This window comes from Lineus longissimus, chromosome 12 (assembly GCF_910592395.1).
Source record: "Lineus longissimus chromosome 12, tnLinLong1.2, whole genome shotgun sequence".
NCBI lineage: Eukaryota > Metazoa > Nemertea > Pilidiophora > Heteronemertea > Lineidae > Lineus > Lineus longissimus.
Genome location: NC_088319.1, coordinates 14,984,582 through 15,001,234, shown reverse-complemented (window position 1 = coordinate 15,001,234; position 16,653 = coordinate 14,984,582). Strand labels below are relative to the sequence as shown.

General features: G+C 41.4%; 2 protein-coding genes across 2 annotated transcripts; both read left to right on the top strand.

Moving 5' to 3' along the window:
• Positions 1 to 770: 770 nt before the first annotated feature.
• Positions 771 to 10,961, top strand: LOC135497136 (uncharacterized). Its single transcript, XM_064786871.1, has 4 exons — positions 771 to 993; positions 7,810 to 7,907; positions 10,155 to 10,182; positions 10,377 to 10,961. The coding sequence occupies exons 2-4, from the start codon at positions 7,817 to 7,819 to the stop codon at positions 10,564 to 10,566; spliced, it is 309 nt and encodes a 102-aa protein (XP_064642941.1). The 5' UTR covers positions 771 to 993; positions 7,810 to 7,816; the 3' UTR covers positions 10,567 to 10,961.
• Positions 10,962 to 12,632: 1,671 nt separating this feature from the next.
• LOC135496990 (potassium voltage-gated channel subfamily C member 3-like) lies at positions 12,633 to 16,576 on the top strand. The gene is made up of 2 exons (XM_064786600.1): positions 12,633 to 13,624; positions 14,189 to 16,576. Exons 1-2 carry the CDS (start codon positions 12,992 to 12,994, stop codon positions 14,990 to 14,992), a joined length of 1,437 nt encoding a protein of 478 aa, XP_064642670.1. The 5' UTR covers positions 12,633 to 12,991; the 3' UTR covers positions 14,993 to 16,576.
• The last annotated feature ends 77 nt before the right edge of the window (positions 16,577 to 16,653 follow it).

Below are 16,653 nucleotides of genomic sequence, written 5' to 3'. Positions count from 1 at the left end.
TACAGATGGCGTTCCTTTTTGTCATTTGTCATTGCCTCTTTGTGTGGGGTGCTTGTGTAGTTATGACATTTTGTAAGCTTACATGATGCCCTGATGACTAGAAATGCTGGTTCTAGTCCCTGTCAACACGTCGACGTCCCGGATTAGGAAAGGTTATTGTCGGGAACTGGCCACAATTGTTCAAAACAACGCTTGCGTTAACTTAACTTGGCGTTTATTCTAAGGGCTCAACTTAAGGAGATAACGATTGTTAGGTTAACGCCAGCATTAGTGACTTGACCAGATCAGAACACTTTCCTGCGAGTTTACACGGCAGACCAATAATGTTGATGGATCGGTTTAATCAGCTGCAAACGCCTTGTTGAGCAGTACATGGATATACATGTACATTGTACAGAGGGCAACATGCGCTGAAGATCATCAAGATACTACTGGACACTTGGCTCCGCGTTTGTCTCGCAAAAACACCGGAATGAAAAGTTTCATCTTAAAAAGGTGAAGAGCGCTGCTTAGGAGTGAATTCTATACCATGTTCACAACTGGACTGCCTCTCAATGAGAGTCTCATCCCAGTGGTATCCTGATAATGAGATAGGAAGCGCGCGCCGGTCCTGGCTCCCGAATCCCGATTTGCCATTCCTTTCATTCCTTTTTGGACTTCGCTATCACTACGCATGCGTCGCATTGTTGTCCTACATGTACGTTACAATGCAATCTCCAAGACATCTCTTCCGTTACTGTTGCAAAGGCGATGCGTGCATGCACAGTTCTTCCCCAATTTGAAGGTTAAATAACGACTCGGCCCTTTGACTGAAGCAGGTCTATCCAACCTGATCAACAGGTAGTGCAACATGTCCTGGGAGTGAGGTTGGTGGGAGTGGCTGGGAGTTTGTGTTCTGATAGCATTATTATTCCCTTCAGCAGACGAGAGAGGAGCAACAAAAGGAACGACGTAGAGAGACACCTGGAATTAGAGAAAGAGTTCAAATTGGAGGTAAGAGACATTAAATTCAATTATATTTTTTGCCCATTACGCCTCTATAATTGACGTGATTCATTGTGTACCTTTCGTAACTTCCTTGGGTTTATCGAACGCTGCACTAGGTCACGCACCTGTAATAAAAGTGCAGTCGAGGTCGAAAATAGTCCCTTTCCGGAAAAAAAACTGAGTCGCTTATTATGCACTGGATTGGCGAGGCTAGACAGTTTTGATTATTTTTCTTTATGGCAGGAGAATTTATTATGGTCTTTGGGGAAAAGTTATTACATTTATTACAGACGTGTGACCCGCAGTACCTTATCTGTTGGAACTTCCAATTTCGTGCCGTTTGTGGCCATCGCCGGTAATCGACACAAAAGGATGCCCATTTTTATGAACAAAGCTATCAAATCTTCAAGTTACCATATTGATAATGGTGAGCAGGATGGGTTATATATAAAAACATTGCTGAGATGAATCCAAAGTGTCTATGGGCAGAAGTTCTTTCCAAAGCATTATAACTTAACTTCAGAGTAAGGCCTCTGTTCCTCCCTTAATCCCAAATGGAATGACGAGCAAAACACCCCGCTTCTCCATTTCAATGTTGCTGCTGTTGTTGTGCTTGAAAGACTAGTCCTCGAAGCCCATCGTATTTCTCCCGTCATGAATCGGTTTAAGAGTGTTTTTTTAGTTCAAGATCCCCAGTTCGCCAGTAACACGAGCTGCTTAAACTAACACGATATGGCGTAGTAAGTAGCAACCATTACATCGTTTTGCCCATGTCTGATTGGGCCCATCGCCCTTCATGAAAGCTGTTTCGTGTGGTCGATGTTATCGATAACCCTTTGACCGTTCCGTGGGGGTCGATGTTGTCTTTGTTGATTTGCCCTGATAAGCCTTTGATGATTACACAACAAAACAATGGGAGTTTAGGCCTAGGTTCGAGTGGGCTTTGTTTAAAGACAATGGACCGTGTATTGGGCTAGGCCTCAATAGTTCTTTTTACTGCGAGGTGTCGGGCAAATTAACGTAATGACTGACAGTTGGGGCTGTCCGCTAGCCTCCTGGTCGCCAAGAGGTACCCTTAAATCGCGCTATCACCGGAAAGTATTGAGTCCGTGTGGGGAAGATGATCCCCATCATCATCAACCTATCGCCAGGAACACCTGCCTCCCATCGTCTTGGATGTCTTAGCAAAAGTTCAACCCTGATTAGTCCGGATGTCCGGTGATCCTCAACACATGATGGACTGCAGTGAGGGGACACCATGGCGGTTTTTGCCCAGGTTTAAGTGCGTTGATTGCTACTCGGCGATACTTACTGGCCGGCGTAAATTAGCCTATAGTCAAATGATTGTAATTGCTGATTATGTCAATGCGGTCTTACGATGTAATAAAAATACGCCAAACTTCTAGTACTTGGCAGCCGGTAACTTGGATATACATGTAATGCAATTGGTCCTGACGGCATCATGATGGCTGTATACCCAAAACACCTGTTCACCCATAATCGTATTTGTATAACATCCCAAAGAAAAATCTTATTTGTCATCATCTGACCACGATGGGAAATTTCATTAAGGGTATCCTGCGGCAAGTGACAAACCTTTGTCTTCATAATTACATTGGCTTATGCTGTCACAGTTAACAGCTGTGTCGCATTTGGTCGTTATATATAAAACCTTTGGTAAGTGGTCGCGGAATGAGTATCGGATAACGAGAGCTGCATCCTCAGCCAAATCTAACAGTCGAAATTACAACTACGAGATCAAAAGGGGGTCGCTTACCAGAAAAAAAGGGCAATCCTAGCTCAATTTTGAAAACGAGTTCAGCTCAGGGGCTTTCCACGGTCAATTTTTTATCCCAGTATGTGTCGGTTGCACCCCGCGCCCAATCCTCCTCTCTCTGGCTGTGCCTATGAGGGCGCTTCCAAGGGGGCTCACGACGTCCTTGGCTGTTGTTAGAGAAGGTGGTCAACGCAGAGAAGTTGTTGATGCGCAAAAAATAATCCGAGATCATCTTGTCTGCCTTCTTCGCTCTATCCCGCTCAAAATAACCCACTTATAGCTGTTAATATTGCTTTGATGTCGTGTTTGGGCTACCGGGTAACCCTGTTTGCATTTTGTCTAAGTATTGGGATGACTTTTTCCATATTCAGATTGGCATTGATGTGAGACATGTAAGGTGACCGATATGACAGACATTGTTACTGTTAGCAGTGATCGCTCAGGGCAATATCACGAAAACGCTTGCTAACACTTTGATGCCTCTTGATCGATGCCTTAGTGGGGTTAGTTGTGTTTTTTTTTATATGTACCTTTTTGCCAAACAAGTTATAAACGAGAGACCAAGTACGGATTTCAGCTGTTTAATAAACAGATATCTTGGAGACAAACCTACCGGCACGGTAATACTTAAAGGTGTAACCTTTACCTGTTGCTACTATTTCAAGATATAGTCTCGTTCCCATGAGACTTTTGATAACCGGGCAAAAGTATCGCTATGAGTTCTTGATTATACCGCTGACAATAAGAATACATTAGTGTCTCAGTAATTATACCTATCTGATCTCCCACAAGTCACTCGGTTCCCTCATCCAGGTGTTCAGGGCGGGATCCAGGGGGAATATCGTTGTATATGTAGTTCACTGCGGGAACGACCAGGCCGCCAATCAGGTAAAGTAACTCGTGTACGCATATTCCACACCGTAACCACTTAACACATCAGAGCGAGTAAACCCTATGCAAAGGTCTCGCTTTATAGTCTTTTAACCAAAATTGCGGCGCCTGTCAAAAGCTAACCATTTTTCAAAACCTGCCCGAAACGACTCTGACAGATCCGCTCTCAAATCCATTTTCTATAATTGGGTTTTCATTTTTGATGAATGGGGGTATGAATGGGGCTCTATACATTTGGTAAATGTGCACTTTAATATTTAAGAAAGTCTAAATGGTCGAATTACTCAAAACGCAATATATTCTAGGCCTACTGTGGTTTGTAATCATCGTTCATTTTGAATTTATGGAATATTTGACGAAGGATTAAAGGTTGGCATTTGAATGAGTCCGGGGCCATCGGAAGCTGATCGCTCAGTTCGAGGAGCGATGAGGATCCATCCAACATGGCATCTTTTTTACATTGGTCACTTCTAAGATGAGCTGGGTTTGCGTGGACGGTTTATCATATAAAGATTTAAGTACACTCAATTGAACACCTTGCACACAGCACGTAATCAGACAGTAAATCAACACCCGTTTAAGTATTAGATTATCCCATTTAATCTTCAATAGACTGCAATGAATTAAACCAGAGACAAAATTAGATGTTAGACAATTTAGCAACTTGAGATCGGCAAATTATTCGCGACTGGCTCTTTTACCTCCAACTCTGCAACAAGTAGATTCACGTTAAAGGCTCGAGACAAGCACACAGGAAGGAAACTCAGCCTTCGGAGTGTGAAAAGATACTCTCAGGCACGTCTTTTGAACCGTTTTCCTAAAGTATATCACTTTGCATCACACAGCAGTGTGATGTTTGACTTTCAAAGCACTTGTGCTGAGCAAGACGGTAAGAACTTTCGAAAAAGCGCCATCCTGTCTGATTTTGTACCAATTCAGGGATGGTTGCGATACCACAACCGCTGTGGCGACCAAAACGAGACGCAGGGTAATTTGCATAGAAAACAATACTTCTTCATGAAGCGGTCCGGCTTGGATTAGTAAAACTAGAATATCTTAACTTTTCCTGCTTTACATTGATCACAGCTCCACAACACTTCCTTCAATGACATGACGTGTCTTTAACATTGTGTCTGTTTCAGATAGCACTTAAGCCGAGTTCATGCACAAAAGCAAATCTATTTCGAAGCCAACTCCCATTGTCCCTGAGATGAATTCAGCAATCCCGAGTAAACATATGTATTTTCGTTAGCGAATGGAATCTGCAAGTGTCATATATATGCGACTTATTTATTTGTTGTAAACGCAGGCCAGTTGACTGTAAATGTCATGGCAGGACGTCATCTTTTACAACCCCATGCAGTGAAAAGGTCCTGACCTTTCTACATAGACCATGTATGGATGCTGTACAATTTCTGAACTTCAATTTTTGAAAAATGTTGATATTTTGTGAGATCTCCAAAACGAAAATAGACTGATTTTTTTGTCACAGAAAGTATTATCATTGATTAGTTTATACAAGTAAATCAGTTCGTATTTGCATCATCATCATCATCACCGCCACCACCACCGCCGCCGTCGTCATCATCATCATCGTCATCGTCATCATCATCCTTTTCAATGGTCTAAAGCTACCGTCATTATTTTAAACATTACCATTATTCAAAAATGATGATTCGAAGTCAGTTACCCACCAACCCTGGTGAGCCAAGCACTCTAAACCCTGCTGCACTTCACAGACGAATAACAACTTTTTTCTTTGTAGCTAACATTAATCCACACATAATAGCTACCAGAATTACATAACTATTTTCATCCCGAGGACAGAGATGAGATGGTTCAAGTTGTCGATGGATAATTATAGCAATGTTGGAACATCAGCTCAAAGCTTTTCCCAAGAGAGTCAATCAAAGAAAAAACGTCCTCTTTCGACAAGCTGTCTCAGTAATTTTAGATTACCTCTGATGCAATTTATCGACCGGAGTCCAAAATCCAGATGTTAACTCACATGATTATCTATCATGAAAAAAACAAATATCGAAATCTATGATTTTTCTGTGGAGAAATATTTTGGCCTATTCACTCGGCCACCCTCGTGTCCTGTCACAATCGTCATGGGGTGGCAACGCGGACTGATTTTCAATATGGCGACGGCGATGACGTCCCAAAGTAGACCCTCATATATAAGAATGCATTTTAGTACATTTCATTAGTTTTCAATGGGCAGATGCAGTGACTGTGACATCGACTTGTAGTAGTACCTTTGTGGTACTGAACTTTTGTCAGACAGTACCGAAAAAATGAATGGTATCTGGATGGAGCCGTGCAGCCAACTCGGATTTAAGCACGTCAACCATCACTCGTCGACGCCAACTATGGAATCGCCATCTTGATGAAAAGTCTGCCCCCTGAAGATAACATTTACGCGGGCTCTAATCCGATGGAACTATTAGCCCATTCTGCCGTCAGACTCTCACTCTTACAACGAGAGGTACATGTATTGTCGGTCTAAGTGGTTTAACAGTGCGGATATGACTTAGTCTTCCACGCGGTACATGTAATATCTCTCTCAAAAGATTCAATTTGTGGAGGTATTTGTAAGTAATTTACGAAAGCTGATGATGTTAGTCACATTTGTAAGGGTTATTTAAAGGTTATCTCCTGCCGTGTATTATTGGGTAATATAAGTTTAGTGATGCATTGACGTTGACAGTTCTTATAATACAAATCGATACGATGTGATTAAGAACTCAAAGAAACATCATGGCCTTGCGCGAAATGCCACCCCCAATCGCTTTGATTATCGTCTCCGGTCATGGCCATTCCTGTGATAAAAATTATGATGGCAGGAAAAAAACTTCGATATGTGCACGAGTGTGTCTTCAAAGAAAAATAAATAAAACTTTTTCAAGTTTAACAGTGCGTATAAACAGTGTGTATAAACAGTGTGTATAAACCTACCAGTCGAGACGTTTCTTCCCAATTAACAGCCATTAAACAAATCCAGAGATCTCCAACTGTCCAAGCTGCCCTGGGATATGAAAAAATAACAACATATAGCCAACCGCCCGAAGATGTTGTTTGAAAAGGGAATGGAGACACCATGTAACGAATCAGTAGTGGTCTTTCTTCGCCCGGAGGTTGACTGACCAATCAAGAGTGGCGTCACATAAGCCTTTAGGCAGTTCTCGTCCACAGAGTGTCTTGGGTTACTCGCAGAAATGAACTCTATTGGGCAAGGAGAAGAGCAATGCGTGTATAGTCCAGTCCACTGTACATTTGAACTACAGTTTTCCTGTACATTTGCAGAGGAGTGAGGAGGGATTTGAAGAAGAAGTAATGGCGGTTTTGAATGATGTCATGTCGGTCAGTGACGGGAGTCGCGGATGCTGAGGGCCTCTTGGATAGGTTTGCTGGTCCTTAAACCACCAAAAGATTGTGTGGATGACGGTGTAGCAAGCCTTTCAACAATAGAACATCTTACCCCAATGAATCCAATAGCCAGTCCTCTATACCTCTTTATTGGTTATACAAATTAATTTTCTAGACTGGTAGTCATGCGAGAAACTTAATAAATCAAATCTCGATGTGTCATCTGGTTTGCCGGGTTTGTGAAATAACTTTGTTAACGACTGCCACTTTTATTTTTACGCACACATAGACATGATAGATACATATGCATAGTGCCCTATGTGCTGTCTCAGTCCCATCTCGCTAGGGTCTGGACATTTATTTATTTATTTATTTATTTATCTATTTGTCATACATGTATCTTGACCTCCTGATTACGCTATGAACCAGCTCTAACCTCTATTCCACTGGTCTCTCTAAAGTAAGAGACCCATGACCTTCAGTACCTCATTGCATGATAAATGTCCTCTGGACACTCTATCCTATAGCATATTTAAAACTGTTACACCCATCAGCAGCAACCCCTTATTAATTACACGATTCATCATTTACAGGCCGGTGTCCTGTGGTCTAAAGGAAACCATCTCGCTGCTGTAATTAAAAAGTGTCGGCAACATCAAAGCTACATCTCCCGTTGCAGTTTATCAATTATTAAGAAAATCCCAGCCTTATTAACTAATTACCCAACTAATTAACAACAATTGACGCCTACGTATCGTGTCATTGTTTTCTTCTCTTTCCAGATTAAAGATGGCCACGATGCGTTTACAGATAGTTGTCATAGCGATAATAGCCGTCGTCGCCATCCATTTAACTCAAAGTGCTTCAATATCAGATAAAGGTAGGCCATGCAGTATGATAGGTGTTTGTTTGTAAAAAGCAATAGCTTACGCTGAAAAAGTAGTCGCCTGACAGTAGCAAATAATATCACAGTGACCCGGGTGGAATGTGTAATGCCGTTTGTGTTTTAGCTCATGAAGGCGATAGAAACTGCCAAAAGCCGCACTGTAGATCCAAAGGCCGGGAGCTGAGAGGCGGTTACACTTTCTTGTGTGAAAATTGTAAAACTTTCCAAACAAATTATCCGCTCGCTGATGAGAAGAATGCAACTACGTGTACATGTAGTTGTATTACATGAACTGTTTACCATTGTATGATCGTCATTTATGATTTAGTCACAACTGTATAAATAAATAATTGAAGACGTAAAAGATGATACTAATTGTGATGATGGCTAAGGTGTGAGTCTCACCTATAATCATTAATTATTCTCGTGGGGGCGGATTATCTGAGACTTTTGATTTATAAACCATGGAGATTAGACTTATGTTTCCAACAAGACCTTCTTCTTAATTCCGAATCATTAGTGATGATGACCGCGATTATAAAGTATCTTTGCAGCTGGAATATAAGCATACAGATTAGGAATTAGATGTGAGAATTTATTTTAATCAAAGAGGCTGAGTATAGTTCGCCTGACGTTTATTCATTGATCGCCATCATGACCACAGATAGAGGTTTCCACAGTGCATCATCCTTATGTTACATAGCATCATGCATTCAGTAGGTTACCAGGATGAACGATTCCCTGCCTGACTTCAGCAAATACGTTTAGATAAATCCGCGTGATATGGTTAGAAAGGCTACAGATAAATCTCAACTAAATAAAGTAAAGACCATAAAATGTCCATACACATAAACTTCTATTCTTAACATTTTACTGGTATGCTCAAAGATTTTTTAATTTCTTTGAGCATGTTGATAAAATGCCAAAGTTATACATTTTAAAAACTTTGGCATCTTACCTCTGCCGTCAAGAAATAGGCATGGTGTAATGACGAAACATCTAACCATCAACTTCGTCATAATTAGAGATCCCTAAGTAGCATTTGATACGAAACATTGCCATCTTCTGTCTGGTATCGTACAAGTCGGTTTCTCTCTTGATGAGAGTATTTCAAAGAAAGGTCACAAAAGTAGAACAAACCATAATTGCTTTTGAACGACTTTCAAATACCAGGCTTCAAAAAGAGACGTTCTCAAAACTGCTTCCAATCTAAACAAGTAATGCCAAAATCAGCAACTCAGAGGCAACAACTCGCTTTGTGATCGTTTTTCTAAAAATGAGTAACATGACATGGAATTGTTTCTGAAGATTTTTTGCAGAAGATTCAGAACCTGCAACCTAAGATAGTCGATTCCACAGCACCAGACAATAGCAACCGAGACAGAATGAATGCATTAGTTACATTTTCTGAGGGTGACTGGTGTTGATGGCATATAAAGGTTTGGCTGCAACGAACTTTAAACTTTTAATTTTAGGATCCGCATGTCTCTAACAGAAAAGTGCTAGGCAACTCTTCGGACAGCATAATCTCGTTCTCCCAGTTAGTCAACGTGGTCAACAAGGGATAAAGCCATGTACATGTATATAATGGTGGATAGGGGCTTATCTCCATAAATAACTCGTCCTATCATATCGATCCTACTTATATATATAAACCAGCTTTGCAGGCAGCTGTGGCTACCATGGTCACATTGATACCTGTATCAAATTGATGGGGAGTTGATAAGTTGACCAGCACATGACTTGCTCAGAGTATCTTGACGTGGTTCTTATTCGTTCTGAACCGTTGAGTGGGAGAGATTAGACGGCAAAGTAACACCAGGAATGATACAAGGATCGGATTCGTCATAATGAACACCTGAGCAACCATCATGTCTAATTAAAATTCGTCGGCTTAAGGGCCGGGTGGAGATTGGCGTAATGATAGTGGCCATGATGAAGGTGGCTAGCCTGCCCAAAAGCCAGATTGAATCTTCGAAGAAATGCAGTAGAGCGTCATGGTCAACCAGCCTCAAGACAAAGGGTCATGTTTCGCTGCATTGTGGCGTGCAATACAATAGAGCGTTATGGCCAGCAGTTTTAATCCCACTTTTGGAAACAAGTGCCCTATTGTATGTTGAGGGATTAAGTTATGGCTCCACGTCGATACTCACGACTTCAATACATCACCAATGAAATGATGTCTTCGTATGTATTGACCACAGTTTGGCGTTAATCTTTGTGTATTTGTTGTATTTTCAGAAAAAAGCGATGGACAATTACTAAAAAGGTTTGTTTGGTTTTCATCATACGATTATGAGCAGACGATAATGGATGGACATTTCAACTAATCTGCGGTTTCTTGGATGGAAAATGGGGAGCTTGTAGGTTGCCAGCGCTCATTTTCAACCAGAATACGACAAAGCTATGTGGTAGTTTGAGGTGTTTGTGTGCTCTGATATCTCTTGATATCTCTTTTTTCAGGGTTCGCCGAGACTTCTGGGGCACTGGGATGTTCGCCAATACCGACCCGTGCGTGAAAGCCTGCTGGAAGTCACGGAACTGCTGCCCCGGGTATTACTGCACCGCGGAGATATGGAGTAACGACGGGGCGATCGGCGCCTGTAAGGAGTACAACCCAGGATACTGGGGCAAGCGATCCTTCGGATACTAAACGATTCTAAGTCATGTTTGGCGAATCACTTGATAAAAATTGTTAGGCACGTCTGCTTCAGACAGGTACGCCTTCTGCACTGACGTCTTGCGGTCCGGAAATATCATACATATGTAGTCCCCTCTTGATATGGCCCTGCGAGAGAGGGACAATCGTTTGCAAAAAAGCGTTGTAAATCTTTTTTAACGTCGGAAATGAGCCTCGTTGGGTGTAAACTTGCAACCCTTCAGTACGAACGACAAAATACGAAATAATAAGATATTACAGTCACTGAGAAATTTTGTATGACATGTAATGGCTTCTATTTAGCGACCTTTGCATCTGAACTCTCAAGTTAAACAACATTATTCCGTGTAAATTTCTGAATAAAGGGATTGCGAATAAAAATATGTCCGGTTTGTCATTTGATATGGAGATTCCGACCAACGGTGTGGCGTACTGACGACCAAACGTCATCACGACGGGGAGCCGAGCTAAATAATTCATTACTACATGTATGTTTTCTGACCAAAATTTTGTTTCAACATCGGAAGAAAGAAGAGAAAATAACGTTCCCATTAACGAACATATCAACCTCCGTACATGGAGTCCTGCGTCATTTCGTATTCCTCTGCGGAGTTGTATATAAACACAGAGCTCAGTCAGTGAAAAACAGCCATTACTTTCCAATCAAAGTTTTCTCAATGATTTTTCGGTCCCGACACATACTCTTTCAAATTCATCCTGGACCACCCTAGATATTCTTAAATCCAAGATGGCGAACAAAGTACAAAATGGCGGCGAAATAGGCTTATATGGACTTAGATACAACGATCTAGAATTACTTATGATTGAGAGATGGAGAAAGCATGGAGAAGATTGAGCATGACCAGAAGTGTTACCACTTGCTGTGCTATTCAGCCCTGGCCAATACGAGAAAAAAAACATATTTTATCAGAAAATGACGTAAAGCATGGATCCACGTTAGGATGATATGACTTGATAATAGATGGGAGTGGTGAAGACGATTGCAAATTGCGCACTAACATTGCTAAGGGGAATAGCGCCAGTGGCGTATCTTAGGATAGACTTATGTTATGGACAATGTCACTTGTCACAATATCAACCATAATCAATCATCTCTCCGTAAAAATCATTTGTTACAGGAAGTGGTCTAAGGTGCCGCCATCGCCCACGTGAAGTGCCCTCCAACAGCGACATCAATCACTCTTCAATCTGAAATGTCTAAATGCCAATGCGGACTCACGCATGTGTATTGTGCGTTACATCGCTTGCAGTAGCCAGGGTGGAGAGGGTTTGGAAAACATTTGGAATATCTGAACAAACCTGTGTCAAATATTTGCTGTTTTTCCTGATCCTCTTGGTGTACTACTCCGCCTTGCTCAGGGTAAGTTTTAACATGGGCGGGGTGACCATCCAAAGTGCTTTCGACTCAAATACAAAATGTCCTTGACAACCGAATGTGGACAGATTTCCGTCTGCTGCATATCAAATATTCATGCGTGAGATATGAGTGGTGGAAGTGCGCAAGCGCTACGCACCATGCGAGTGAGTTGGTGACTAACGCAGCAAATGGGCCACGGTAAAATATTACCGCCACTTTATTGATAGTCACGAATTTTCGTATGCGCATAAGAATAGCTGATACATTCAGAGGAGTTTGATCAGCGCTTTCAAATGGACATCGCTATACGGAAAGTGATTGAAAACCGTTGGCTTCACGTTTAATTGTTTTAACAAAAAATATAAAAGTCGAAACGTTTTGGAGCTAAGTCTGAGAATGATTTCTTTGTGGAATACTGCCCACGGATGCTTCTTGGATGCCACATCGACATATTGGATGGTGTTCTGAACCACTGGGCATCCACGGGTTCCCTCGGTGCGATTCTAGAATAGAAGCAACACCATTTCAATCTGTTTAATCTGGATGTGCATGACATGACTTGTTGGACATATATCGTTGATGACTTTGAAGAATTATTAGAATAATAACTCCCAAAACCTGCCATATATCATAAATCAGTAAGTCCAAAACAAACCTACGCTTGGGTTTATAAGTTGCTTAATAATTTAATAATATCATATATCATGGTCTCTCTCTTTCAAAAGTTCAACAAGCTTTCAGAGTAATTAAGCGACGTTCTTTACATTGCGTCTCATGTTCCAGCCCGGATTGTGGATAAATTCTGAATTATTGATTTCGCTTCAACAGTGGAACTAATTGAATTTTTATGTGAGCTGCGCTTTCATATCACAAGCACTTTATTGTGTCCGCCGTCGAATCTGATGATGCGACTCAGTTTTCGTTTGCTGTTTGATAGCGCGACATCGGACGAGACGACAGGTTGATTTCCCACTGCCACAACTTTCGTTAGTGAGATTCTCATTACGGACTAGGGAACTTCGCTTCGCTTCTTCTAGCTAGATGGTTAAGGACAAAGATATCAGTGTCTTTACAGTATCCATGGAGGGGGACTACCCTTACAAAAACCCACTGGCATACACAAATTTCAACCCAATGAGCAACCTCGCAAAACGCGAAATGGATAACAACAGGAAAGACGAGTTGAAGCACGAAATGAAGCAAAGGCTGGACACGTGTAAGGTAAAAATTGACGTAAGGGGGAGCGTGTTCGTCACCGCGGCGAACACCATCAACAAGATCCCAGGGACCAAGCTCTCCTGCATGCTCCGCACAAAGGAGTACTGGGACAAAGACGCGGGCTCCTACTTCTTTGATCGAAACCCAGATGTCTTTAATTCGGTCTTGGATGGCTACAGCAAGGGGAAGTTCCACATCCCGTCCCACATGTGCGTCACGGATTTTCTCGAAGAGTTGGATTTCTGGGATATACCACATTCGATGATTGCGAAATGCTGTACAGGCTTGGTTTGGGATTCGAACAAGGAGAAAAAGGCATCTGAGGCGGTGCAGAAGGAACTATTGTCTGGTCTCGAATATTACCGGAAGGCCATTGACGTCACTACCGGTTGGAGGGCGTACGCGCTGAGGATGTGGCTGTTCCTTGATGACCCGAATTACTCGAAGGGTTCTAAGGTAAGTTTACAGAACTAGCTTTTGTAGGTTGAGAAATCTCTTTTGTCTGCATCGTCTTGCAGTGACGGTTTCTGAAAAATGGTGTTGCCTATGGTTAACCCTAAGTCTAAAAGGTTTAATGCATTACTTTGATTGTGTTCAGTGGCCGGCGCCATTGTTCCCTTTGAATTTAATCCAATTGATCGAGTCGATTTCATCATGATTAGATTTGTTTTTGGTCCTGTTGCGGAGAAACAATGCACATGGGAGCAGTCTTGCATAATTCATTGTATACGCGTAATGGCCCTTGGTAACAATGCGTGATCATAAGGTACATGATTGCAACATACGGTTTATGCATTCCTAAATCTTTCATAATGGTAAATGGTAACATTGCAGAATATTTTCTGTGCCGCAATGCACGTTGGTTTTTGTTCCACCTTCAAGGTTTAAGCCGTTTATGTTCATTGTTTTTGTCTATGACAGAAATAAACATTGTCGCTGTACAGTAACAATACCGAATGTGCACAACATTTCTTATTTCTCTCTATTCCTGTTTCCCCGTCATTTTGTTCTCCATTTCAGGCATTCTCGTTTTTTATAGCCTTGATCGTGATCCTTCAAATTCTTCTCATCACCTTAACAACCAATGTCATGATCTTGGAGACTCTGAACCTTCCTGTTAACGGCACAAAGTACCTCCGGTTGCGCAGCCGCTATGAGGACATCGCAACACGAATTCCGGCCATTGCGCTGAACGCCATATTGACTATTGAAATCGTCGTCAGGTTCGTCGTTTGCCCCGAAAAAAGAAATTTTCTAAAATCCCTGTTGAACTGGGTAGATATTGTAGCAACGATAAGCAGTTGGAATAGCTTGTTGATATTTTCTGGTCGCGGACCTCTTGAATATACTTCAGGAACCGATCTGTATGTTGTTCTAGTGATCATGTTGCCGACTCTCCGTGTTTTCAGTATTCTCCGCTTGGCGCGCTGCTTCACCGGAACTAGAATTGTGTTACTGGTGCTTCGGCGCAGCCTACCGGAACTTGTAACGCTAATAGCGTTCCTATCTGTGGGAATGGTAATATACGCGTTCCTGTTTTATTTAGCAGAGTTAAAATTTGAAGGCTCTGACATCACCGACATTCCGAGAGGAATATGGTTGGCTATTATCACTATGACTACGGTAGGGTATGGTGACATCCGCCCCGTGACCTTCCCAGGATGCATTGTGGGTGGCATGTGCGCTGTCACGGGGATTGTTTTGACGGGACTGGCCATTCCTATCATATCGGGTAATTTCAACCTGTATTATCGAGATGTTAACCACTGTCTTCAAAAGCAGAAGGAATCCGCGCAGGAGTCGTCAAGCACGTCCAAATCTTGAAGCCATTCAGAATGAAATGGATGCTTTAAATATTTTATTCGTTTGATGTCCAATTTTACTGGTAAGTGTAGATTCTGGTATCATCTAGTTTCATAGTATTTATTTGCACTATGAGCACTGATGGAATCGAAACAAAACGCCATGTCTATCCAAATTGAACATAATGGCGTATGGTATCACACGATGCCAAAATTGGACTTAATGAGGCAATGAAATATAAACTGTATTGTCGTATCCTCAGAAAATATCTGATATCTGATTTAAATTCCGAGAGGACAATTCATCTCAATGAAAACACGAGCTTGAGCTAATGAAACAATGTACGCGGTAAATGAGGAATTGATACCAAACCGGATGTATTGGTTGGCTCACCAATGACAATAATTTTCTCCCATAACCGAGGTGCCTCGCTGGAGTTTTGGGCAAAAGCGCCAGCCCCACCTGAGCTGTGTTTGGTGACATAACCAATACCGTCAAAGAGGAATCAATTTCTGTTCTAAAACACCTTAAACTGAGCATTATGTGTTTTGACTTCTTCCCGACTTCTTCCATATTTTGGTAACCGCCAACCATAACCACTGCTGTCAAAACGAGGCACACTGCATTATACACTGTTAACAGTAGTACATGTTACCACGGTGTTTTAGGATACTAACGTACATGTACCTTACCATCAGAGGGTAAAATTCATGTGAAACGCCGTATGTTCAAATGTTTGATAACACAATCCCTAACCCTCGAAAATAGAGATTTTTGCACCAGCATCAAACAGCTCATTAAGGTAATTTGTATTCTATTGAAATTCATTGAGAGTCGAAACCTCATTACAGACTAATAAAACGGATACGCCAAAAACCGGATTTTTCAATAATTAACCAGAAAGCCGCGATAAAGCACTACAACAGCAAAATCATCCACTTCATGGGTTTGCTTTCTCTCAAACACTAAGCGTCGAGTGTTTCATTTAATCATTGATGAACGAAGTGGGGCTAGTTTCAGACACTGGCGCATGCTCTATTCGCTAAAATAATTACATGTATCGTGATATGGAATGGTGTTCGCAGTGAGGGTGTTTCAGCTAATTGAATTTCGGTATTTTGTGCCTATTCAACCCCTCAAAATGCAGTCAACATGGTAAACGAATCGGTTATTTCCCAAGAACCATATCAGAATTTGCCAGTCAAGAAGCGACTTGGCGATTTTTTAGAAATCAACGAGGATTTAAAAAAGGTTTGAAGGTTTTTCGGCCAACACTGCTATGTTCACCTCTAAGAGATTTTTTTTTTTTTTTTAAACAACACTCCCAACGGTTTTTGAGTTTCTAAAAAAATGCTTTTGCTGATATATGTATATATCTTTCATTCATTTTTGGTTTTAAATTGTGATACTAAGTGCTTCTTTGCTAATCTTGGTAATTACTAGTGCGGTTGTATATACTATGTATAACTAATTATGGATTAAATCTATGATCCAACTTGGTATAATTGTAGAGTCAACGAATGTGCATGAAAGAAACCTGTATTTTGCTTGACCATATCTTTATCATTTCCTTACGTATATGTTATAAATGTCGAATAAAGTCTTAAAATATGCTAAAACAGTCTTTATTGTTCATGATTCTCCAGTATCCACTTCAACCTGAGTTCACCTTTTCCTACATG

Coding starts and splice junctions, on each gene's coding strand:
- LOC135496990 (XM_064786600.1), top strand. CDS start 12,992: ATGGTTAAGGACAAAGATATCAGTGTCTTTACAGTATCCATGGAGGGG. Junction 13,625..14,188: donor ATTACTCGAAGGGTTCTAAG/GTAAGTTTACAG, acceptor TCTCCATTTCAG/GCATTCTCGTTTTTTATAGC.
- LOC135497136 (XM_064786871.1), top strand. CDS start 7,817: ATGGCCACGATGCGTTTACAGATAGTTGTCATAGCGATAATAGCCGTC. Junction 7,908..10,154: donor TGCTTCAATATCAGATAAAG/GTAGGCCATGCA, acceptor TTGTATTTTCAG/AAAAAAGCGATGGACAATTA. Junction 10,183..10,376: donor GATGGACAATTACTAAAAAG/GTTTGTTTGGTT, acceptor CTCTTTTTTCAG/GGTTCGCCGAGACTTCTGGG.